The 25,409-nt window shown below is 45.3% G+C and overlaps 1 protein-coding gene across 21 annotated transcripts in view; it reads right to left on the bottom strand.

Moving 5' to 3' along the window:
• Positions 1-25,409, bottom strand: part of PRELID2 (PRELI domain containing 2) — a 105,885-nt gene that overhangs the window by 11,313 nt on the left and 69,163 nt on the right. For 18 of the 21 annotated variants that reach the window (XM_055718055.1, XM_055718052.1, XM_055718061.1 and 15 more), the window contains 2 exons: positions 20,967-21,031; positions 15,253-15,501 (listed from right to left, as the gene is read on the bottom strand). In XM_055718055.1, the coding sequence (XP_055574030.1) occupies positions 15,312-15,501; positions 20,967-21,031 (255 nt within the window). In that variant the 3' untranslated portion in view covers positions 15,253-15,311. Of the gene's footprint in view, positions 1-15,252; positions 15,502-20,966; positions 21,032-25,409 lie in introns of those variants that run through there. The other 3 variants (XM_055718053.1, XR_008733493.1, XR_008733494.1) reach the window with 3 other exon arrangements.

Below are 25,409 nucleotides of genomic sequence, written 5' to 3'. Positions count from 1 at the left end.
TGTGTTGAGCTAAAAAACCCTGTTATTTACGTGGGGAATAGTTTAGCATATGCTTGGGATTTTTTTCATCTATTCAAACCCAAGGCTCTAATATGTTGCACTGCTTCTTGTTCCCATGCTACCTACCTGTGGCAGGCACACCACAATGAAACTCCACACTTCCAATTAATTTCTGTCTTCCAAAGGCACCCTTTTGGCATAGTAATGCGCTGAAACGCTGTCAATGATTCCCTCCAGTAAATGGTGATGACTAGGCTGTGGTACCGAAAGAGAAAGTTCTGCAGATGGGTCCTTCAGATCAGGTTAGCATCTCCTCACTGCTAGCCGACTATGCCATATTGTAGTTTAATTAATAATAGCCTTCTCTGAAATTTACTCATTAAAACAAAAAAAAAATATGCATAATGCAATGTGGCAGATCCTCAGCTACTCGTACTAACCTCACATGGTAGCAGTCACACTCCTGCTAGAGCAAAGGAGAATTTAGATTATGGAAATGGTGAGATTACTAGTTTAGAACTGAAAACACAATGAAGAGATATTTAGAGCTGCTTAGGTGGCTTGTGGATGCGCCCATGTAAGTGAAAGCACACATGGGCCCCTTGACTGTTTTCAGATTGCAAAGCGTTTTTAGCTCTTTCTGGTTTTCCGGCATTTCCATACTTTCTCAAGCATTTAATTTCCAGTTCTTCTTTCCTGAAATGAGCACGTTGTAGCTGTCACAAATTGGTATGCACACATAATCATACAATCAATTCGTATGTACAACCAAGCAACTGAATGTGTAGGAGTTGTGTATGAGTAAGTGCACGGATAATGACAATATGCTCACATTAGTTATATTAATGCCTGTTTATTTCTAAGTATGATGTTCCAAATGACTTGCAGTAAAACTGAAAAATAATATGATTCTATTCTTCAGGGTGCCTACAGTGTGTTAAGTATGTTGATATTCAGATATACTGAATATTGAACATAGATATCTTATTAGGTGCAAAGAATTTGCTCTGTGATGTGCTGAAGAAAGAGGTACCATGAGAGGGTGATTAGGGACCGGCTCAGGCATCAGAAGTTTATGGGTGCAGGGAACTTGGAACCCCATGAGCTCCCTGAGACCCAAGAATCTGGCTGGCACCTGCCTGTCAAAACACAAATAAATATCATAGACCACAACCTTGAAAAAAGTGTTCCCAAAGTGAAGCCTTTAAAGACAGGACATCAAGTCTGAAGCACAAAATGCCTGCAAGGTTGGCAACATGTCAAACAGTTCTTACATGACATTACCTTAACCACCCAGCCGCAATCCAGTGCATGTATGTTGAATACTAATATGATGCAATCATTATACAGAGGCACACAAAATTTGCTTCCCCAAAACCCAAGTGAAGCTTGAAGCATGTCAACCAGAAATGTCAAAGTCATGAATAAAATGGGGGGGGGGGGGGGGGGGCGCGGGGGAAAGAAGGTTGTCTTGAGGTAATTGTAGGCTTTTAATGAAAGGAGTCATGCTAGACTCCAAGCCATGTCACATCACACAGATACGTAAATAATACTGACAGATTAATGCTGAATCTGTAAAAGAAATCACACTCACTCATTCAGAAGCTTTTAATGTGCAGCCATGGACAAACATTTGGTACATCACCTTTGGAGCAAACCAAAGCACAGATGGATTGCAGCGAGTTACAGGACTGACCCTGCAGGATGCCACTGACCTTTATGTCATCTAACCTGTTGGTAAATAAGTCACTGTCACCCACAGCAAAGAACCCGAGCTGGTGGTCAGCAGCAGGTTTCCACCAACTAAAGGGTGTCAGCAGGACAAGCCCCACAAATACAGGCTGGGTCAGCAGCAACAGGAGAAGACTGCTTCTGGTACAGAGGTTAGCAAGAAGAAATCTTAATCCCTGCCCGGAGTTTATTTAGGGTGTTTAATACAAAGGAAATTGATATATGTGTTTGTTTTATCGATGCCTGGCTTTCTTCACTTAAATCCTAGGTCATAAGTAACTGTGCAGAAAATGCAAATGTGTTCCCATGTAGGAACAGCCGTTCTAACCTGGCACACAGAGAAACCTCTGGAGCAGACAGACAGATAAAATAATTAGTTCTGACAGCTGACAACAAGACTAAGCAGCTGTCAGTCCCATAGAAAAATCTTGTACTTTGAAAAACACATTTAAAACTTCAAGCTTAAAAATCCACATGCACACTTAAAACCCCATGCTGTTTGAGTTATGTTTGTTTTGCTCCACTTTCCTGCTCTTTCCATTTTCCTGATACTCTGTCCTCCCAGTTCCTAATGGGAAACTGTCCAAATCCGAGTTATAAATGCCAAACATATAACCTTAAGTCTTCAGCAAAATAAAAAAAAAAATAAATTAATCAGGTGCCGCTCTTACTTGGCAGTCAAAATATAAAAATAAAACATTTATTTTTCCAACTTTAACTGCACATTCTTGCTTTCTACTATTTGCCTGCATTAATTCAGCAGCAAGGTTCTCGGAGACGAGCTCTGCCCTCCAGCTCTGGTGGTGGTGGCTTTCCATCCATTCCAACAACACACATCAAAATTTTATAAAAGCCATAAAATATGCCGCAGTCTAGTTTTATCTTCTCTCTTTGAACACGCAAATAATTTGACTCCATCTTACCCAAACACTCAATAACCAGCAATAGGAAAGAACAGGATAATTTACTGGGTGGTGTTGGCAGAGGAAAGGGGAGAAGGGGCCGGGGGAGAGGAAAGGGTCTGAGGCACTTTGTGCAAACAGCGCTGCTGCAGAAGCCTCACTTCTCGGTCTTTTATCACCATGCACCTCTAATCTTTTCTGTTTCTGTGAGAAATGAAAACCTTCTGAACGTGAGCTCCCACTTGCCACCGTGCTGCTGTTCCCGCTCCCTGCCCTCAGTATCGGCACTCCCCCCGCCTCCATTCCCCCACGGAGCAGCCGCTCCTCCATTCACACCCCAGCTCAGCGCATCGCTCAAGGCCTGCCAACAGCCACCCAGACACAGCGAGCACCACGGGGAACAAACCGGCGCTGCGGTGGCATGCCATGGCAAAGCCAGCAGCCTCAGCTCCGGCCCCGTCCCCTGGGGAAGCCCAGCCAGGCAGCTTGCTCGCCTGAGTGAGCGTCGGTGGCTGCAGCCTTTGAGTGGGATGCTCCCCCCACCGAGAGCACGAGCACCCACCCACCCCTCTGCATCCAGCTTTGGAAACACTCAGGTAAGCGAGACACCCAGAAGGTCGGGGATGCACGGAGTTCTCCCAGGGAAGGCTCAGCCATACCCCCCACGCCTGCCTTTGGCAACACCGCTACAGGGCTTAGCACTGTCGCCAAAACCAGCAAGTGATGCTGGGGCGGCGGGCAGCCACATGTAGAGCCAGAGCATGCAGGGCTGTGGATGTTCTTCATTCAGTCTTGCTGCCCATAACTGCAGTAATCAATTAGTGAACAATAATTGTCTTGGCACTACAAAAGGACTTTCGCAAGGAATGGGACTGGCTGCAGCCTGCTGCTTGCCAGCTGTTTCAGAACACTGGTTTTGTGGGCAGAGCCTTCATGGAGCAGCTCTGCAGACGCACTGACCACTGTGGTCGGAGGGCTGCTAGCCCATGTCCTCAGGGAACCAGCCATGGGACAGCCAGAGTCGACGTGGATGCCCACCTCTACTACACCAGCCCCCCCAACCAGGTCTCCCTGCAAGGAGGGTCACGCAGTCCCCCAGCCGGCGCCTCGCAGCTCCCCAGCCCAGTGCCTTCCCGGCAGGCACCTATGGGCAGCCCACAGACACCCAGAGAGCCCAGCTTAATCTGCACACAGAGGGGTATCCAAGAGTTAATTAATTTTTTGATCCTGTCATCCTCTCTGAGGATCAGGCAAGGGAAACAGAGGAAAAAGCATATGGCGAGAAGAAGGCAGGTTAGCAGGCCAGAATATGAGGAGCAGATCCAGGTGCTCCATGGGCTCACATTTTCCAGAATTACTTTCAACGACTTTAATTAAGCTCTCCCCAGACTCACCAGCTTGGAGAGATTAAAGCAAGAGAGATCATGCTGAAGAACTTGCGTAGCACGTAGCTCTCCCTGTAAGCTTTTACAGTTCTGTAATTGAATTCACTTCCAAATGCATCACAATTGCACTATGTGAAAAGCCACGCTGACCTACTTTCAAGCCAATTTGTATGTACTCCATAGATGCTTTAAGTCACTTTATAAACACAATATATTTTTTGTCTTTGTTAGACAAATGTAGCGTTTATTGATGGAATCAGATACCCCTCTTGTCCTGCAAGAGTCATTCTATTGAGAAATATGGCACGAAGTTTACTTACAAGAAATTGTCCTGCATTTCCACCTAATCTTAATCATTCGTTATTACTACGTACATAGCAGGTGTGTGGGTGTTTTATTTGCAGCAGCAGCACCCAGCAGGCAGGCTCCCAGCACTGCAGGAGGCAGAGCCACCCAGGTGCTCAGCACCAGCGATGAGCATCAGGACCCGCGCTCCAGCCCCATGCTGCAGGTCACAGCCAAAAGGTTCCTCTGCACCTCCCTTTCCCCCAGCACTGGCCACTGCCTCCCAAAATACACACCTAACCAGCCTGCAACTCTCAATCACCAGAGCTGGGAGAGCTTTTCTGGTAACATTTAGTGGTCTCTTTGCAGTCCTAAGTGCCAGCGCTTTGGATTGCACCTGAACCTCAGCATCTTTCTTTTCCTAATGAAGGATGCAGCCTTGTTAGCCAAAGGAGCAGACAGCCCTCTTCTCCCCCCTGCTAAACGCATTCTTTTTAAAACATCCATGAAGTGTACATATATAAATATATATAATTAGGCATTATATAAAAAATTATATATATATATAAAATATATAAACACAATACATAAAATTGGGAAAGTCCTAATTTTGAAAGTCTGACACACAGTATTTGAACAGTTTAACCTATATTGTTAGTGCTGTGTTTCCCCGTGGCCATGGAGGAGGGTGCAAGCAGGGTGAAGGAAGGGCACAGCCATACCGCGCAGGCAAAAGCCTGCATAACGGGGCAGGATGCAGCAAACTGCTAGGAAGAGGACATTCAAGCACATTTCAGACAAGAATGACACTACGATGGAACTTAAACTGCTTGCAAAATTGTATTGTTTTGATTCAATTACGCGCAAAAAAAAAGTTACCCAAGACATCTAAGAAACAGACTGAAGAAAACATACATTCTGAGGAAAATAACCAAACAAAACAAAAACACCAAAACCAACTTCCAGATCAAATGTCACTTCGAATGTCTGTTTTCCTGTTTCCACTTTCATATTGCCTTTATAATTGCAGTGTTCTGTATCAAGACTGGAGCTCTCTACCAGCAAACCTCATCCCCGCTCTGCAAATGCTCTTCTCTGATGTATCCTACTCCCTGCCCACGTGCCAACGATGAGGAAAGGGGAAGAAGTCACACCTCTCTGACTTAGGTGTCCGAGAGTAGCGGTGGGATCAGAGGCGAAAACAAGCCATACCACAACAGGGGATGCAAAGCCCGGCCAGGCACCGCCAGAGCCACTGCAGCACCAGCCCGCAGAGCCAGCCCCGGGTATCAGCCCGTTTACAGCACCCCACAACCCGCTGCCCAGTTTGTCAATATACATTAGGAGCCACCTTTTCTGCTTAAACTTGAAAACCAGCCTACAGCAACTGGTGCTTTTTGACAGCAATTAGATAAGGTGTGTTCAATAGCAAATTAAATCCACTCACACACCAACCCTCCCCTCTCCTTCCCACCCCCTATGTGAATTTTAACAGGTGAGCTTTGTTATGGCATTTAAGAAGTTACAGAATGTCAGCTTTTTAATCTTCTGTCTCAAATAAGTCAAAGCAAACCATAATTCTGTTGCCAAGTAAATAAAATATTGAGACATGAAATAATTTTGAAGAACCCAAGAAACAAGCTATTTGTAAACAGCTCAGAGCAGAAATGCAGTATGCTTAGCTTTTAGAAGGCTAGACTTGCAAACTAATTACTACATGTAGATACCTGTTCTGGAGGCTTTGTTAGATGCACCCACGTGTCCTTCCAGCACAACAGGACCTCTAAGCCAGGAGAGAAACCAGAGTCCTGCCATCCAGTCCTCAGTGGGTTTCATTTTTTGCTCCACTTCACAAGCAATAACTGTGGGATGATAAGGATTTGCAAAACAAACAGAAAGCTGCACAGTGCTTGTGTTTGGAAGCTCTGAGCATGAAAATCCATTTCAGGGCCTATCTTCCCCCTCGCTGCGATAAACCCCTCCTGAGAGTAGTGCATAAATCACAGAATTGTAGAATCTCGTACCAGAAACGTAAACATCCCCAAAACTTCTTATCTTCTTGGCACGATTAGCGCTCGGAGCACAGGACCTGAGCACCCTGTCCATCTGCAGTTCGCATTTGCACAAGTTCTCCCCCTCATAGCTGAAAGAGGATGAAAATGGATGTTGCCTTCCATGAAGCACAAAACCACGCTGGTTTCATGGACCAACCTTTCTCATTGGGATGCCAAGAAAGCATCCCGCTTCCATCCTCCTCTTCCCCCCACCCCCCTTGAAGGTAAATAATTTTCAGTGTGCAGGGCAAGCTGAGGGTCCTGAGGAGCTGGGTGGGAATGGCCCCTTCACACCTGCCCAGCTTCAGGGGGGTCTGTGGGGCAGACCCTGGGGCTGGCTCAACACGGGGCAGGATGGAGTGGCCAGCTTACCGCTCAGCCCAGACAGCTAATGTGACAATGCTGGCCTTAATCTCAGCCAAAATGAAAGCTTCCATGTCACAGGTGGAAATATTTTGATGGGGCTATGCCATATTTCAGGGGGTGGGTTTTTCCTCAGGGTGGGGGAACCCCCCATGGAAAGTGGAAATTCATGACCACCACCTTCCATCAGAAAGCAGATTTTTCACTGATTGATGTTGATGGGAAATTCAGCAGCAGCAGCATTTTTTAATATTTTGTTGAGAATTTTTCTTTGGGAACATACGCTATGTCACAGATACATATGCTTTAAAGATAATTATGAATAATATTTTTCACTATTTTCCCAACACACCTCATGGATGAGCAAAGGCACCACACTCCATCAGCAATGAAAAACATTCTTCTGTGCATCTAAAACTACTCCAAATTGCATGTTCCGTGACACTGGAAAGTCACGTTCTTCATCCATTGCCGTCTTGGATGGGAGGCACCTTAGCACGAGCAACAGACTGAGAAGCACCAGCGATAACAACGCCTGAGATGAACTGTTTGCTTCCAGGGCTTGCTGAGCCCTGCGGTGGTTATCTTCCTCCCCAACTGCACACAGGAAAAGTTTCATTTCTAATAGATACTGCTGCGCTGGGATTTATACCAACTAAAATGTAGCATGCTTTCTGATGGGATGCTTCATAGCAAACACTATTAAATTTCATCTTATCAAACACGACATATCCCGTGTATCCCAGACAGACTGCTCCCACATGCTCAACCACCCCACACACAGAAAGACAGAAAATTGAATGCGAAAATAGTAAATATCAGCCATCTGCTTTCCAAAGAAAGGTGCTGCTTTTTTGGGGAGCAGGTGCTCACTGCACACTGACCATGCCAGCCCCCAGATCATTCTCAGCCCTGAACGCAAGTGAGCAGTGGTACAGCCCCACAAATCTGGATAAACCTCACAGCGAGTGGAACAGCGCTTCTTTGCCACACCACTCTCCGCCTGGTACTAACACATCTTTTAGTAAGAAGCAGCAGAAGCAACTGCGGGAGGGCTAGCTGAGCAGCTCATGGTGGCCCCGTCACTCGGCTCCTGTCCCCTGAAACACCTCTGCCTTTTCAGAACAAAGTTTAGATTTCTTCCATTTCCTTTGAGCTGACACTCAGCTAACACAGGGACAGAATCCGCAAAGCCCCTGCAACAGGCATTCGAGAGAGTGACCTTGCAGCCCCCCGCTGCGGTGACCACATCACCGCCCCTGCCACCACGGCCATACCACAGCTCCAGGAAGGCCTGCGGTGGTGCCAGGGCAGGATTTCTGTGGTGTGGAGGACACACATGCACAGGACTCACAGCCACCATCCCACAGCACCAAGAAGACATCACTCTTGGCTGATGCACGTGTTGGGTGGACCTGAGCTGGCACCCCAGGGCAGCGGGGGACGCACACGTCCCACCAGCCCAGCTGCTGCCTTGCTGGGCTCTGCTGCTGTCTGCGCCCACCACCAGCACCCATCGCTTCGCCCGGGAGTGGCCGAGCAGCGGTGCCCAGGCTGCTGCCACCAGCTCAGCTGGCCGCACTCAGCGAAGCCCTGCGCCTTCGCCCGCCGATGAGCTCAAACGGGATCGGTGCAGCCCCTGTCAGCAACGCACATCCCGGTCAGCACCTACAGGAAAGCGTTTTGCTGAGGGATTGCTTTTCCATCCAAGAGCAGGCGATACATTCTGCTGTACAGGTGGAGGATGGGGGGGCAGCTGCCACAGGGGCAGGGTCTCCTACCCCAGCGATGGCTGCAGTTGGAGCCGCTGCTGGCAGGCTGCGGTCACCCCCAGACAACAAGAGCAGCCTCCCCCCACAAAATATTGCAGGACCACACACAGCAAAACATGCTGATGGCCCAACTGATGCTGCAGCCTTCATGGCTGAGGTAAATTTGGCAATTTTTTGTAAAATTTCTCTATCAACAAGACTTGCTAGCTAAGCACACCCCGGACGAGCAACACTACTCGTGTCTGGACAAGAAACCATACTTATTTAGATACTGAGCTCATTATCTAACACCGCAACAAATTGTTTTATTCCAATACAGCCATCCAAAAACAGAGTTACGTTTTATATTGGTAACAAGTAAAGGAAACTGGACAAACGCAGCAGAGGGGAAATTCATTAAGAAACACTAAATACAAAAGATTCATCTCACTCTGCAAGTTTCAAGAGCTGAAAGTGGTCAGAGGTGGGAGCGGCTGGGGGGTGCCAGAGGGATCTGCCTTGCGTCCCCCCACTGCCAATGCGCCCTGCTGCAGATGGGAGAGGACAGTGTGTGTCCCCGAAGGAGCCAGCAGAGCAGGTTGCCTGCGTCTCCAGGTGCACAAACCTTGCTCAGGAGGAGAGGAGAATAAAGCTGTTTGCCTTAGAAAACTTCAACATAGAATTTTATTTTCAGAACAATAAAGCCCCAAAGGAGAAAGAATGATTTTGTTAACATGAAATTACCTCTTTCACTCAGAGTTGTTACAATTTTTTAAAAAGCATATTGCTTTGTCTCTGCCCTGCCAATCTTCAGCTCTTCCTCTATATTTCTAATAGGTCTAAACTAATTAATTTCCCAGAATAATAACCTCCCAGGGATATACAGCTAGACAATCCTTAACTCCTCATGAAGTTAGTTTCCTGTAGGGTTGGGGAGCAATTACAACTCATTAGTCATGTGTCGTAGGAGGAAACGGCGGGATTTGATGTTGATTGTTTTTCCAGGAGCACCCTGAGAGAAAACAGAAGCGCACGGGTGTCCACATTAACGTAGAGTTTGTGGGGAGATAGCATCAAGTGAGATGCAGCAGTTAGCCTTTTCTGGACATGTGCACAATGACAAGAACAGCAGAGGCTAAACTGTTTTCACCTGAGTGAAAGATACTGACTGTATTTTCTGAAGTGGAGGTTCAAAATACTGATCCAGATACCCAGAAAACTGAGTAAGTACCCATGAAACTTCAAACTGTGAGAGAGGTATGACCTAGGTTCTCCAAACTGTGCTACTACAGCTCTTAACATAGCACTATTCCAAATCGTGTTCCTTATGCTAGGTGGTGAATGCAAAATTGTGCACAAGCTCATCCATTAGACCATCAATAGCACTAACCAGTTAGACATTAAGCAAGAGATAACGAGCATCCTGCTGCCCGTCCAGCTCAGGCAGGTGAAGGGGACACCAGATCTGTTTAGCTGGATGCACAGGCAGGTTCCCAGCTGCAAAATACATTCAGAAAAACACTTGCCCAGGGTGGAGCGCAAGACTCTGGCAGCATCACAGGCCTCCAGGAACCCAGCGATGTTTGGGGAGCAGAAAACACATTTGAAATAAAGTACTCATTTAGCTTAACTTAGATAATTTATTTCTCCTCTCTGATGTCCAGCTATCTTCAAAATTTACATCTGCAGACTTGATTAGAGCTTTTCATGTTTTATTTCTGAACTATATGCTGCATACGTTACAGTGTGATAAATTCGACATTTCAAATGCAACAAATGGCTACAAAATTGGCCCCTTGTGAATAATAGCCCAGCAGCATTTACATGTAATTATTTTGCCCAGGAATTTAATTTGCTAGGCGTAAAAGTTATGCTGAATGAAAGAGCACTGCATAATGATCTTTAAGCACAGGAAAGAGACAGCCATTACTATAGGCACTGAAATACATGCCACTCTTCTCAAGCCATAAAGCAAATTCCCTGCGGCGAGGAGCATTTCTGCCACAAATTTAGGCAATGCTTTATGATGAATGACAATACTTATTTTGCAAGGGCTGTAAGTATGTAAATCACCAGTCACCACACTGCCAATTGTACATTACCCCTGTATTAGTGCGAACCTGTGTCCTTCAGGGCCACAGAGTAGGAGAGGGAAGAGAAGGGGAGAAGGAGGACATCACAGCCATGGAGGCTAGCAGTGCCCATCAGAGTTGAGGGTCCACTCTACCACCACAAACAGCTACAACAGTGACAGTAAAAGGAAGATTTTAGTACATATTAGTGCAAGCTGCAGCCTGATGTAACACTGTTCACTCCACCATGGTGGGTGATCTCTCTGGCTGCCCCTGATGAGTGTAAGAAAGGCACATTGCTGTTGACAATACGCATTCGCCGGTGCGCTTGCTTTTAAAAAAGTATCCATTGTCTTTCTGGAGTGCACAACCACTGTGTTGTAATTACCTTTTTAAAAGCAGTGTCTTGCGAGCAGACCTACATACATAGTTCAGACTCAAGCAACTACCAAGGGGTTCCTGGCAACTAATTTTATCAGTCAAAATATACCTACTGTCAAACATAACTGCTGTTAGGAAATAAAAGATTGTCTTATCATCTTAAAAGACAATAAAACCCCAACACAATATGAATAAAAACCAAGGAGAATCTAATGCAGAGGATACAATGCTAGTCCTGTATCTGGGAACATTATATATTACCTGTTATATTTGTATAGATATATAGAATACCTGTTTCACCAAATCTGAAATATAGAGCTGAGCTCAGCACAAAATCAAACAAATCAATAAAGCAAAATAAAAAGAGTTCTTCAGATGGGAAAATTCTGGGAAATTTTTTGATGATCAATCAAGGTTAAAAGTCAATTTTCACCTATCGGGTAATGCTCTGACACATCTACTGCCACAGAGCCAGCCCCGCTGGCCCATCACACTCCCCCAGCAACAGCAATGTGGAGCCCAGAGCAGCCGCAGCCTGGAGGAGGATTCACCAGTGGGAGGGTTGCCCAAGCCCCACAGGGTACCCCACAGGGTACCCCAGCCCCTCTTCAGCCACAGCCTCTGTCTTGTTCCCTAACTCATCACTTACAGACTTAAAAGGCATGTAAACCCACTATTTTCCTCTGCTTATATGCATATTTAAGGATACATTCTGGCACATTGAGGATTTGCACTGCAAGTAAACTGCTAAATTAAGACTCTTAAAAGCTAATAACAGAGCTACAGGAAATCCTTAAATCACAGGATATCAGCCAACAGAGTAACACGCAGCTCCTGAAACAAATGCCTATTTCCATCCCAAGGAACACACAATAATCTGAAATAGAGAACTGGCAGCAAGAGGTTGTCGGTCTTGCAAGTCACGCTCAAAGCAGTGTTCAGATGCGGTGTTATTTTTTCATTTATTTGTATTCTGCAGTTTCAAGAAAATGAAAATCTAAATGCCTTGCACACAAACATGCCGGGGCAGAAACAGGCCCGTTACTAAGGGAAGAGTCAGCAAAATTTGCATACAGCATCTTGTCCCACTTTTGGCACTAAAAACACTACGGTGAAGCTACATTGGAGTGACAATTTCTAAAATTTTAAGGCTAAATAGATAATTCGTAACCATACCCTGCACTTAAGGCTGTGACATGAACGTTTCAGCACCACACAGCATTGTGCTGACTTGCACAGGGTGCCCAGTGGCTAAGTGGAACCGACATATTCCAGCCCATCCTCTCCAGACTGCTGCCTGGCTCTATGTAATAACAAACAACACATCCTGAGTACCTGAGCTGCCCTGACTGAATTTAAAGCAGATGGCATTTGAGAAATTTTGTATCATTTTCATTTTGATTTATTCCAGATAAAGTTCTTATATAATATTGACATTTAGTGGCTTAATCTAGGGAGAAATTTCCCATTCCTTATCCTGTCCTCTCTCATTCTTTTTTTTTTTCTTCTTTTCTTTTTTTTTTTAAGATTCAAAGTTAAATGCTGATCATGGCACTGTTGAAATAGATTCACTTTTCCAGTCACCAGTAATCAATGGAGCATGATGTGAGCTGCCCGATCATCATATTTCAGTTCAGACCCAGTTGTAAGGAAGCAAAGCACCTGCAGGAGGGGTGGTGGAGGGTCTGTCTGCTGCTCTGGTTGAACGCTTGCTTTGTTAACACGGAGCTAAGGACAAGCCTGGAGCAGCTGGGGACCGGCATGGAAAGTTATTTTAGCTAAGCAATATGAACCAAGATGTTAGCCATCTCCGAAACGCCTTTCATCTCCTAGGAAACCTGGGATGGGGACGAACTGCCTACCCTCCACAGGGGCTTTTTCTGCCTTTGGATTGATCACGGGTGTTGCTTGCTCAGTTTTGACTTCCATATGCTGCACACACACACCCACCCCCCAGTGCCTTCCTTAATCACCCACGTAAGGGGGAGTTCAAGTCTTGAGGGGCAGCTGGAGCAGCAATTCTAGAGAGCCAAACTGCAGCTGTTTGTGCTCACACTAGTCCAGAAATCACACCAAGCTAATCAGCTGACACTGCGATTCATGTCATTTCATACAAAATAAAAGTCTACTGCAAGTCAGAGTACGAGCCTGGATGTAGTACGGTGTCCCTAAGCAGCTCCTGGATTGGAGTTTGCTCAGCTACGACCAGCTGAACGCGCGGGCAGACCGCTCTGGGCCCAACACAACCCACAGCCATGGTGACACCAAGCTTAGACCAATTTTTGTTTATGAGGTAAAACTACAGAAGAACTTATAAAAGAGCTCAGGCTTAGAGTGAAGGAATAAAAGCAATGTTTCTTGGGACACTGTTCAAAATTGAGTGTGCGAGCCCACAAGTCTCACAGCAATGTCCACAGAAGCTTCATTGCTGGTCTCCAGCAGTGCCGGCAGAGCCCGGCTCCCAGCCCCTCCCCAGCCACCCCCCCAGCGGGACTTTGTGGAAGAATTAATACAGCCCTCAGCACGGTGAGCTTCAGTAGGTAAAAAACCCCACCACAATCATCCTTCAATCTCCTTAATGTATTCTCTACCAACCCTGCACTTCTGCAGCTCCTTGCTTTAAATAATACGAATGGCAAAACTCAACATCATTAGGGTCAGGATTTTACTCTTAATTACTTAAAGCAGGAGGTTGCTATCATTAGGGTCTCTACAGGGTCAGCAGAGAGGGAGCAGATGCCTAATTCAGGTAATCTAGATCAGCCTAAATTACAGAACCTCAACAGGAGAGCCCACACAATTAGCATCCTAACTTGGTCACATCACCTAGCTTTAAGCAGCCATCTACCTTAAACTCATCAGCTTCCTACCACAGACTTCTCCAAGCCAGGGAATCCCTGATTTGATTATCCAGCCTCTTCCCAGGAAAGAATTTCCTCCTTTTGAAAGGTATAAATCAGGAAAGAGGAGAAAATCTGGATTAAGTCTTCTTGAATTTTCAACTGGGACACATTTCTACCCAGAAAAAAATTTATTTAGTAACTGTTCTAGTTAAACGAAGCTTAGCAAAGTACTTTCTCTAAAAAAATCAACAAAAACTGTAGAAAGACAGAAGCAAAGTCAAATCATGGGATTATGCAAGATGTGTAGAAATAGGACACTCACCAATATTCAGTTAGTAAGATCATATTGAGTCTTGTGGGATCTTGAGCTTCCTGACTTGATCAAAAAGACTAAATCCCAATGAACCCAGTTATAAGGTATCAGAAATGATAGCTTAATTCTGTGCTTAATTTTGACATTCTTATCTTGGAAATCTTCCCACATACTTTGCAGAGCCAGAGCCAACAGCCTCAGGAAAGTTGTGAACCTGCATTAGATCTTTGTCAACAAATCTAGATGGAGAAATCTCTCAAATCATTAGAGGAAATGAAAGAAAAATGCTTTATGGGTATTTTAAGTACTTCTCTGCAGTAGGATAACTAATCCCTCTCTTTCTCTCTGCAGATACATGACAGGTTGTTCGTTACCTCCTTGATGATTTTTAACTGAAAAGAAGCCTCTCTAAATAGTTTGTTTTCCCCATACTGTGGATAGCAAATTCCACATCACCTTGCTTATTTGTAATTGATAAAATAAGTAGCAAGGTCCAGTTTCAGCTGGGTAGCTGCAGGAAGGACAGCCCCCACCGTAGCTGCCCACGTGTCTGGATGCAAAGTTCTGTTTCTATGAATATGCACACATACCCTTTAAATCAGGCTTTCAGCCAATGTTCATCCTCAGAGAACCACACCACTGACAAGTTTCAAGTTTCTGCAGATCTCAGATGTAAAAGAAAAAGATGAAAAAAAAAAAAATTCAAAAGAGAGTGAATATTTGCAGAAGGTTTTTCCCATAAAAGTCACGGTTTTCATTGAATAACATATTTTACAAGTTTTACCCCTCCCCATTATTCAAAATACTAAAGAAATACATAACCTGATCTGCATACCCATGAGAAATCAAAGCTATGGACATTCATCATGTTACAGAAGATATTAATTGGGTTGTTTGCTAGAACAATATCCCACATGTTGGCAGATTTGTGGCAACACCTCCCTGGTGGAGAGGGGACCCAGTCACAATCAAGGCCTCTGAACAAAACATCCCAAACCATTTGCTTGGTTTTCCAAGCAATATTATTTGTTTAACAGAGAACATGCCCATACCCTGACTCTTCCTTTCGTCTCCTTGGCGGAACTGCTGCCATCAGCCAGCCGCAGCCCGTGAGCTCATACTGCCCGAGGGGCACCGGCACGCAGCAACAGGCAGAAAATGAAACACAGATGAAAAACCAGCCCTTTTATTTCAGAATTTTGGAGCAGGGCATTAATGTTCAAACAGCTTTCTAGGTTCCAGTCCCTCTAACCCTTTGACACACCGAAGCACACAATCCCACCTTCCCTGAGTATCCCCATTCCCAGATTTGGCACACAGGACAAATACCTAGCCATCCTGTTTTATCCCGTAGAAAGAATGTAGGCCAGCTTTTCCAAACATCCAGAAGCACTCTATTTCTCAAAGTGATGACAGGCATCCTACTGAAATCAATAGAACATTAATTAAAGTCAACATTGGCCAGGTCCGCAATCCAGCCCATGTAACTTCTCTGCAGGTGATAGGAATTATAGAAATCAAATCCTTTATCATAGCCAAAACATTTTCAAATTGAATTCTACATCCTAGACTAGCAAATTAGTACCCCTTATGGCATCCATGAAATTATTTGTTAAAAATATAGAAGAAATTATGGACCAAACTGATGTTTCCTCCCTTCCTCATCTGCTGGCTAATTGCTTTCCAGGCACATTGCACTGCAGTCGTCTCACACGTAACCGCCCATCAGCTACAGGCTCCAAATTGTTTTGGGGAGTGATCCCGCAACCCCAGTGGTCTCCGGCTGGAAGCCTCCTGCTCCGCGAGCTGCGGGTGGCACCGACACTCCCCCTCGCACCCTCCCGGCCCAACACGCCTGTGCTCCTGTGAACTGCACCAGATAAAACAGTAACACTGCAGAAAAAGGAGCCCCTGTTCTTGCACTTCGTCTGGTCTAACGGACTACTCTTTGTGGTGCTGATCTGCAAGAAATACATCTGCATTTTCGATGTCACCCTCAACACCAGGGATTGCCCTGTGGGGTGCGAGGAACATGCCCTGTGTTACTTCCAGCCCTGCCTGCAGTCCCGCTCTGCTCACCTCATCAGTAAAACACACAAATCACTACCCTTAGTAACACTTTGTCAGCACTTAGTAATATACTACAGGGAACACGCATGCATATCGCACCAAGACAGGATAGACGACAGGCTTGTTTCGGTATTCCGTAGGGATTAAGCAAAGCGTAAGCTATATACTGCATGTAACTCGGGGAGCCCTGCGTGGGACGGAGCCCATGCCCAGCCCCAGCCTTGCCACCTCCCTCCCCCCGTGGTGCTGACCCACTGCCATAAAGCACAACAGAAGCAGCAAAATGGATATTTTAATTGCTATCCAACCATCTTTTTATTTCTAATGTATTATCTTATGAATTTTGTACATCATATTACAAATGATTACTGAGGCAGTTAGATCTCAAGCAAATTACACAGTGAACCATCTATTCAAATAATTTTAACCCTTCTTCCTTTTTTAATTACTCAGTAATAGAATTTGATTGCTATGGGTGCATGTGGCTAATTCTTTTTAGTGAATATTTCATGAGATTTCTTCTCAGGTGAGTAGTGCACAGCCAATTTATCATAACAGTGAATTATTTGTGGCACATGGCCACTCAAAATATCACCTCAGAGTATTTCTATTCCAGGACTGGAGGAATGGGGCTTTTACAAGTAAAAGGAGTAAAACAGCAATGTTACAAAAGCATGCCAGCTGTGCTTCAAAGCGTTTGAAAGAAAACATAATCCACGTGGAAAAAAAAAACCCAGGAAAGATCATATGCCAGTAAAACAAATTTATGTTTTCAATTGGAACAAATAACTGTGGATAAATTTTAAAAAATATTCACCCGTTCTGTTTTTAGATCAGACACTTGCACTTTCGTTTGTGATAGCTAAGGATGGTAAAAATAGCACTTTCCTATCAGATAGGCTGGAGTTACGTGTCATCTTGTAACAGCAGGTGCAGGCAGGTTTCTCATCTGTAATATTGGCCAACAAGCCCTGGACTCCTAAAAGCTAATGGTCTGTTCAAATGCCTCCTTGATGGCTTGTTATGACCTTCTACAAGTGGGGCTTCACTGCTGCTCTAAGAGTTTGCCACTAGAATATATTTTATAGGCATATGAAAACTAATTACAAGAGAAAATAGACTGATATTGAGGCAACAGAAGGCTCTCATTATCCCAAGAAATATGAAGTTGATGAGTAAAATGCATTCTGTCCTCCCACTGTTTGTGCTTCACCAAGTACTTTTAATGTGCTCCTGGATCTGAGCTGTGGAGGGGGCACAGGGCAAGGCTAACAAGTGCAGAACGTTTGCTCCAGAGTATGGGAAAATAAATTACTTGTCATTCAGGGCTTGACAGGACAAGAGCACCCGCAGCTGCTGCTTGCCAAGGCTGAGCTGGCAGCTCCTGTCTCCATCCTCAGCCCCTGGCATGAGCCACCTTCATCGCTCTCCTTCCTGTCCTCCCAGGGGACCCCCGCAGGAGTGGGACATCCTCACATGCTGCACAGGGCACAGCTGCCATTAACAGTCCGCCTGGGTATTTCCACAAGTGCACAGTAGTGGTTATATTTAAAGATTTTACTTGTTTTGCTTTAAGTAACATGTTTTTTATCACCACAATGAGTTTAGGCTAAAAAGAAAAAAAAGTGTCTATGTTGAAAAGTTCTTATTTTTCCCTTGAAACTCTCTAGCAGCCGTGCTTTGGGGAAAAGAATTGAAACATTGGTCTCCACGAAACTAGTTATGGGCTATTAGTTATTGGTTAATGTACTGAATTAGTCTCCATGAAAATTACTTCTATTTCACTTTATCATAAGCCTTTGGCCACATAAGCGTGCTTAGAGAAGATAGCGATCTGTTAATTAATACTTGTTACTGTTGCCTCAGGCAGCATTAATTTTGCCTGAGCTCAGGCAGTCGGTTTTCCAGTGCAATTATTCCCCGTGGAACACTCATACATCCATGCTCCCAAGACACTTGGATCCCCAGGTAGATTTTCTTTTGCCACCCAATAGTCACCAATGGTTGGTTTGGGCCATTTTAGGGCAGAATCCTTCATTTTCCCCACACCCCCACTGCCCATCATCACACATGAGCTCTGTGCCGGTCGCATCACCCTCCTGTGCGGTTTGCCCAGTAGGGTCCTACCCCCTACCCCCTCCCCTCAGGCACAGCCACTTAAGCACATGGGTTTACACCATCCCTCTTCCCAACATCACTGCGCCACCAAACCACCTGGTCCCCAGCCAGTGCTTCACCCTTGGCCGCGGATCATCATGGCGGCTCAGCCTCCGCCGCCTCAGGGGTCTTGTTATCTCCTTCAGACAGCACCAGCTCAGCTCTCTGGGGTGGGTTCATCTATTGGCAGCCCGAGTCTGCCCCCAAAATTAACTGCACTGCCCTGGCTCCTGGGCGGGCAACGCACACTGAACAAGAAGTGCCCCTTGAAGACGGTGACTGTTAACTGCCACCAGTTAAAGCACTGGGGAAGGGAGTGAGTCCTAAGGCTTGGCAATAAAAAGTATCTTCAGAAGCTCATGGATATTTTCAGGGAATAAGTATGAATATTAATACCAAGTGTCGAGATAAACAACTATGCTACATTTAAAAGGACGGTCTATTTATTCTAGGGATTTTCTAATTATAAAATCAATGAAGTGTTAATGATTTTAAGCATTACTTCAGCTCACTGGGAGTTCCAAACCAACTTTTTTTAGTCTATGGCATAAAATCATAAGTTGCTCAGTTTGACCAATTTGTCAAGACAATTTCCATTAGTAAACATGAATAATGAAAGGGAAAACTGGCATGAGCAACTTCACTTAAGCAACTAATGACTTACTGGAAAACAAGTCAGAGACATTAATATGCCACTTCTTTAAGTGTTTGCAGAGCACAACAACCCAAATATTTCAGTAAAACCTTATTTTGCTCTGTCTTTATTTGTCTGTGTATCTACCATTGCCATCGCATACAGATGTCCACTAATCAGCTCAAAAGCAAACACCCTTTTGGTTTAAACTAATCACTGCTGCTTTCACACAGCTTTCACAAGAAAACTTAAAAAGTATCTCCACCTCTTTCATTGTTGAATTAGCTAATTTGTTCGGGTTTTGTTTAAAGACAAAGGCCTTATGACTATAAAGCACTTGTTAATGTACGTGGAGGGAGAGAAAAATACTGCAAGGCACTGAAAATCCAACTGAAGACCCAGGAGCTGTTCCAGAATATGTTAAACCCAATAGCTACTGAAAGCAGATAGCAGGCTCTGTGCTCTCCAGCCATCCTTTGGTGCGACACTCCCCTATGAAAACAACATCACAATCTGCCTTACTAAGTGCACTTTGGGGCATTTCAGAGAAAAATACCAGCAGAAACAGAAATGCTGGCACTGAAGCAAGGCTCATGATGGAGTCCTTTATACAAGGAGTCGAGTACTGAATGGTGCTGGACTTTCTCCACATATCACTGTTTACTCTCAACCAGGAACTTAACTGAGACCACACCAAAGATGCTTTGACTTTCCCACTTACTCTTTCTCCTGCTGACGGATACCTGGGTGGACCAGGCTGCCATGCCTCAGCCTCCCAATGCCGCGCTAAACCCCCCTTTCCATCAGTCCCCAGCTTCCCTGCCCACACTTCCAAGTGGTGGAGATTTGTTCTCACATAAAGCGTAAGAGCTGGTACCCAAACTTCTGGCTCTGCATGACCTGCTGACACTCTGCCTCTCTTCAGAAAGGTCAGTGGAGTTTTGTGTTGGGGTTTTTTTGGTCTCAGATTGCAGCACGGGCAGTACGTGCCCTGAAAGAACCAAATCTACCTATACGCATGGCATCTGTAAGAAGTCATAATTCTGATGAACACAATTATACCCTCTTGAGGAGGAAGCCAGCATTTCTTCAGCAGCAGCTCTCTTCCCAGCTGACCTCCCTTTGCCACAAATCTCTTCTGACAGGCGCTCACAATTACTAAAGTGGAAAGCTGTTTCCTTTAGTCACTATCCCCATAAAATATACTGACTCTCTTAATTACATGCTTAGTTGTTTTCTTGTTTTTTTCCAAAGGCTCTACCCATGCATGTAGGCAATAACTCAAGCTCAGGGGCAAGGGACCATGTAATAGAGCAAGAGCAGCGCAGTCGAGTGGAAAACGCGGCACCCTGGAGGCTGCCAGCACCAGGGGACCAGCCCTGAGGGGACACCACCTGCACAGCCCAGCTGAAGTCTGTGGCATGGGTGGCTTTTTGCCACCCTGTCCCTGGAGCTGCAGACCCACGTTTCAGAGGCCCCCAGCCAGCACAGTCACACACAACTTGTGTTTTCATATGGGACAAGCCAGCGCGCTGGCTGACCAGACTGAGGACATGGGAACCGAAATTCCTACCAGCTTCATCTGTGATTCACAGTATGGAGCATTGATTTTCTGCAGGTGCAGGTCCCAGAGCCGCGGAGATACTGCTGAAGGTCCCCAATGGTCAGAGACACCCAGGGTTCAGCACAGCTTTGTGCTGGTGTGCACCAAGTTAGGGCAATACTCAATGCAGGAGACCATGCCCAGTGCTGGACATTATATATTAAATATGGGCATAAAGGCTCACAAAAGCAAGGGATTCCCAGTCCCATGTGTGCTTTCACTGGACTCTTCCGTTTCCAGCAGCAAAGGCAGTAGGACCAGGAGTTAGCCAGTGGGGCAGGAACCCCATGGTCCCCAGAAAAATTATCACAATACTACATTGTCTCAATTCACCTTTCAAAATACAGAAAAAAGCCCAAGCCAAACCCACTCTTATTTCTCTTCAATAAAATTATAAGCAAAAGAGGTCAGAATGCAAATACCTGCGCAGTGCCTTCATTTTGCCCTGTGAAAAGATCCTCTCCAGAAGCACCTCCATGCCTGTCTGCTGGAAGGTAAAAAATAAATTTAGTGACTTTTACAGCCCCATCTGCTGAATCTGTGTGTCCTTGGCTCCATGACAGGTGGGGAACCTGGTAAAACCCAAACCACCCTCCCCAGCAATATCTGGAAATACCTGAGGACAACCGCTTTATCGGAAACCTAAAGGTGATCTGAATGTTATTGACGAGACAGGCACCAATCGATCTATTTTATATCAGAAGGAAGAAATAACAGCTATTAGCTAGGGCTCACTGAAGATGAAACATTTTTATTTGTTTAAAGAATTGCCTGACTGAACTGAAAATCTTAATAGATAATCTGTGTTGGGTGTTTTTTGTGCAGTAATTCAATAACATCAAAAGCACGCTAGCCAACACAATTTTATGTGAATTTGATATGGATTTACTCATGGCAGAGTTTGTTTGAAGTCTGCAACAAGACACTTTATGGTCTTTCACCCCAAAGCATCCTTCTTCCATATTTCAGGGTTAGTTAGCAAAAAAGAACAAAAAAAAAAAAAAAAAAAAAAAAAAAAAAGTGAGCAAAACAAAACCAAGCCACATTGGAAAAACTAAGACACTACTAAAAAGTATTCCTTTGAAAAGCATAAAGTAAAAGAAAAGATATAAAGCATTTTAAATCTCTGTATAGGAACTGAAACACCATCTTTGCAGCAAAACATTACCTGGGACTGTCTCAGATGCCAGGAGCCAGGGACACACTAAAGAGCAAAGGACAAGACGACCTATGAAATATCAGAGCTATAAACTTTGATGGCCTTTCTGAAGAGCTTTTGAAAGATGGCAGAGCTGGTTTGAGTGCTTTCCCAGCCTTTAAAGAGGACTTTGAGGCACAAGCTTTTACACTGAGTGGTTCTCCAGCGTTCTCAAGCTGGTTTTCACTGAATACACTCTTTTTAAAAGTATCTTGCTAGAAACATTTCACACTTCCAAACACTCAGGCTTGAATAGCTTTTCCTGCAGTGCCTCAGTCCTACTAATTAGCTATGCTTCAATGGTAACAAGATGATCCCTCAGTTTTCCTAACAGGAGAGGCACCTCCCCATCATCGTCAGCCTCATCCTGCCAGAGACCTTGCCAAAATCAGGGGAAAATGGACACACAGTAAATGTTCCTCAGTTACATGCAGAAGATGAAAGTGAGGAACTGTTTTTCCCATGTTATTTCCCTAAGAGCCATGCCCATATTACCTAGAGATCCAGCTACATTCCAAAATATTTTCTTCCTTATTGCTCAACACTCAGTGTGGAAAGGGTTTGTATCTATGCAGGTTGCACTAATGCGATCAGCTTAAACCTTTCACTCTCCTGAAGACACAGCTAGGAGCAGGGAGAGAGCACACATGGACATCCACATATTTACAGAGATAAAAACCTTTTCCTTCTGCTGCCAACGCAACTCCAGAGTCTTGATACCGCTCTCCTCTCACTGCTTAAATTAATTTGAGAACAACCAGGGAGAGAGCAGGGAAAGAAACAGAAGCAGATTCCCTGGAGCACAGAATCATCTTGTCCCGTTGGCGATCACAGGTCACCAAAATCGTCAGTCTTTTGGGAGAAATCTGGGTCAGTTTAGGCTTGCCTTGTGCTGAGTGAGCCTGCCTGGCAGCCAGCACACTGCCTAGGTAAAGAGGGCTTGCTGTCAGACCTGGGTTCTCTGGAGAGCAACTTCGGTCCTCATCATAAATTTCCACCTAGAAGTCAATAAAAACAAAACACCCTCTTGCAAGTCAATACTGTTCACTCCAGCGTGGCCAGAGAATCACTCAAAAAGGGCAGATTCCCTGAATTTCACTATGGTTTGCTGTGGTTTTTTTATCTGCTGACAAATCAATATAAAATAATCCATTGGGCAAGTCACCAAAATATGACACTCCTTGTACAGGTAGCAGTTGATGGTTTTCAGCAGCTGGAAGATGCCTTTGTTCATGCCTGTGCCCTCTCACTGGCAGTTTGGCAGTGATGCTCTTCATGCAGAGGAAGAGCTGTCACCACAAGGGGAAGAAACTCATCAACTCCAGGTCTTGGGCAGCTTTTTGCTGTTGGATGATGTTAACACTTATGGGGAGTTCAGTTGTTTTACCAAACAGCAGGAAATTTGCAAGACCAAACTGTCCTTTTCATGAGGCTGTTGGAGACTCAGGACAACTGCACAGGTATTTCTTGTGCTTCCTGTCGTGCCGCACCCCTACCCTTCAGCACACCCCACCCCTCAGGCACGCAGCGCACCCCGTGGCCGCATCCTTCAAGTCTGGGTTTTGTGTCGGGGGCACAGGGCCAGTGGAGGGAGGGGGACGCTGCCGGCCCAGTGCTCCATGAGCCCCTGGAGCAGGGTGTTAATGCGTCCTGTTGGGTGGCATTGCCTCTGCGTACTAGCTAGTGCTGTGCTTACAAACCCCCTAGTACCCAGGAATAGCATGTTGGCACAAACCCAGATTCCTTATATTTTAGCCTGATCACCAGAGGCTTAAACAGCATTGTGTGGAAATATTACTTAACTAACTTCAAATAAATCAAATATTTTATTGACCCCTGTTACTGGGAACTAGGGATCTATTTTGATCTTCAGCCTAGGGAGAAATAAGTTCATCCCATGCTGAAAGACAGGGGAGGCAAAAATAATTTCAGTTTCCTTGCCCTGGGCAGAACCTTCAGTGAGGGGTACCAGGACGGCTGAGGGGAGGCAGGCAGTCCCCCTCGGCACCGCTCTGCCTGCAGCATGGGTGGGGACCAGCCCCAGCCCCTCAGCCAGCAGACACACATACACCCCCAGGGAAGCCCCACAGAGCCTCCCCGAGCCCTGGCCCTGCAGACCCATATCCCACATCTAACAGCAGCTTCTCGCTCTCACAGCATTTCGCCAAAGCATCAGTCAACCAAAATGAACGCCAACTTTGCTTCTCTGAGAATTCAGAAACAAGCCTATTTCACAAGTTCTAGAAATAATGTGAAATGCCATGGCTCTCCCAGGACCACTTCCCAGCACATCTGGGGACCTTGTGCAGAACCACCAGCCCTCACCAGCTGCACTGCCCACTTCCATAGTTAGCCCATGCGTGTTCAAATCTTGGGTCAAAGCAGGAGGAGACAACTTCTCTGAATCATAAAACAAGGTCTTGATTAAACCCAGTTGCAGAGTATTTTTTAATATCAGTTCTCACCTCCTTCATAGCAAGATGATTATGAGAAAGATGGAAGAAAAGAAAAAAGCAGGAAAAAAAAGCATCCTCAGAATGGTACTCTGCAGACAAGGACTGCATCCCAGTTCTGACTTCCCAGCAGAGTATCTTCCTTGTCATGTATCACACAATATTCATAAATTCAGGTTGTTGATGTGTTAATAGAAAGCTCTTCTGGCTGGGGAAAAAAAAAAAAGTAGCGTGATGTGGACAACACACTTCCATCATGAACAGTGTGCAGAGCCAGCACAAACAGGAATGAAAGCAAGGCTTTCGTTAGCAGCCAGCTGAGGGGTAGATGGGTAGAGTGGACATAACAAACCGTCTCATGTAAGACATGGAAACTCTAGTTTCAGAGAATGCAGAGCTGGGGAGAGAGCATGTGTGACCGTATCACACACTATCAAAATTAAGCTCTTCTGCAGACGAGTGATGGAGCCAACTGGAGCTGCTGCTTCCTTTTAATTTTTATTATTTTTTTAGAAAGTGCTTGCTCACTTGGGAATCATGCAACAAAGACATTTTAGGCTGGAGAACTGATAAATAGCCCTGGTTTTCTGCAAGGCACCAACAGCCTCACCCAGTGTCTTTGTAAGTCAGCACGCATGGGTGGACACCAGTGAATCAATGTGCCTACAGCACATAGTTAGCAGTCACCTTGTGCCATGCCTCCTACAGCAGTCATTTGTGCAGCTGCAATATTAAACAAATGTCTTTCCCGAACCTGCTTACCATGAATGCCCTGGAGACAACTGAATTAGTGGAAATGCAGGCTGCTGTTGTCATACTGTAAGTAGTTCAGAATGGAGTTCCCTGCCTGCATTTCCCCAGCGAGCTCTTTACATCCATCTGAGCTGATCGATTTTCAGTCAGTTTTCTGTGGGATGAGTTCAGATTCCCCCGCCTCAGATATGCAGAAAGAGCATGTGGGTTAATTCACTAAACTGCACAGCGATCCTTCCCCAGTCTCTTCAGGAAATGCAGTCTGTGACAATGAAGACTAAATGGACCTTGTTCTGCTTACTAAAATTGTTTTTAAAGAGGTACCCTATCTACAGATTTGGATTTATGAGCAATTGCTGGGTGCCAAGCACAGCAGTTACCATGAAACCAAGGAAGCTGGAAAAAACCCAGAAGGAAATAAGGATGCAGATGGAGGAGGACTGAAGTGTCTTGGGAGGAGA

This window comes from Falco cherrug, chromosome 8 (assembly GCF_023634085.1).
Source record: "Falco cherrug isolate bFalChe1 chromosome 8, bFalChe1.pri, whole genome shotgun sequence".
Taxonomy (NCBI): Eukaryota; Metazoa; Chordata; class Aves; order Falconiformes; family Falconidae; genus Falco; species Falco cherrug.
The sequence above is the reverse complement of the archived record's forward strand: the minus strand, read 5'-3'. Positions and strand labels throughout refer to the sequence as shown.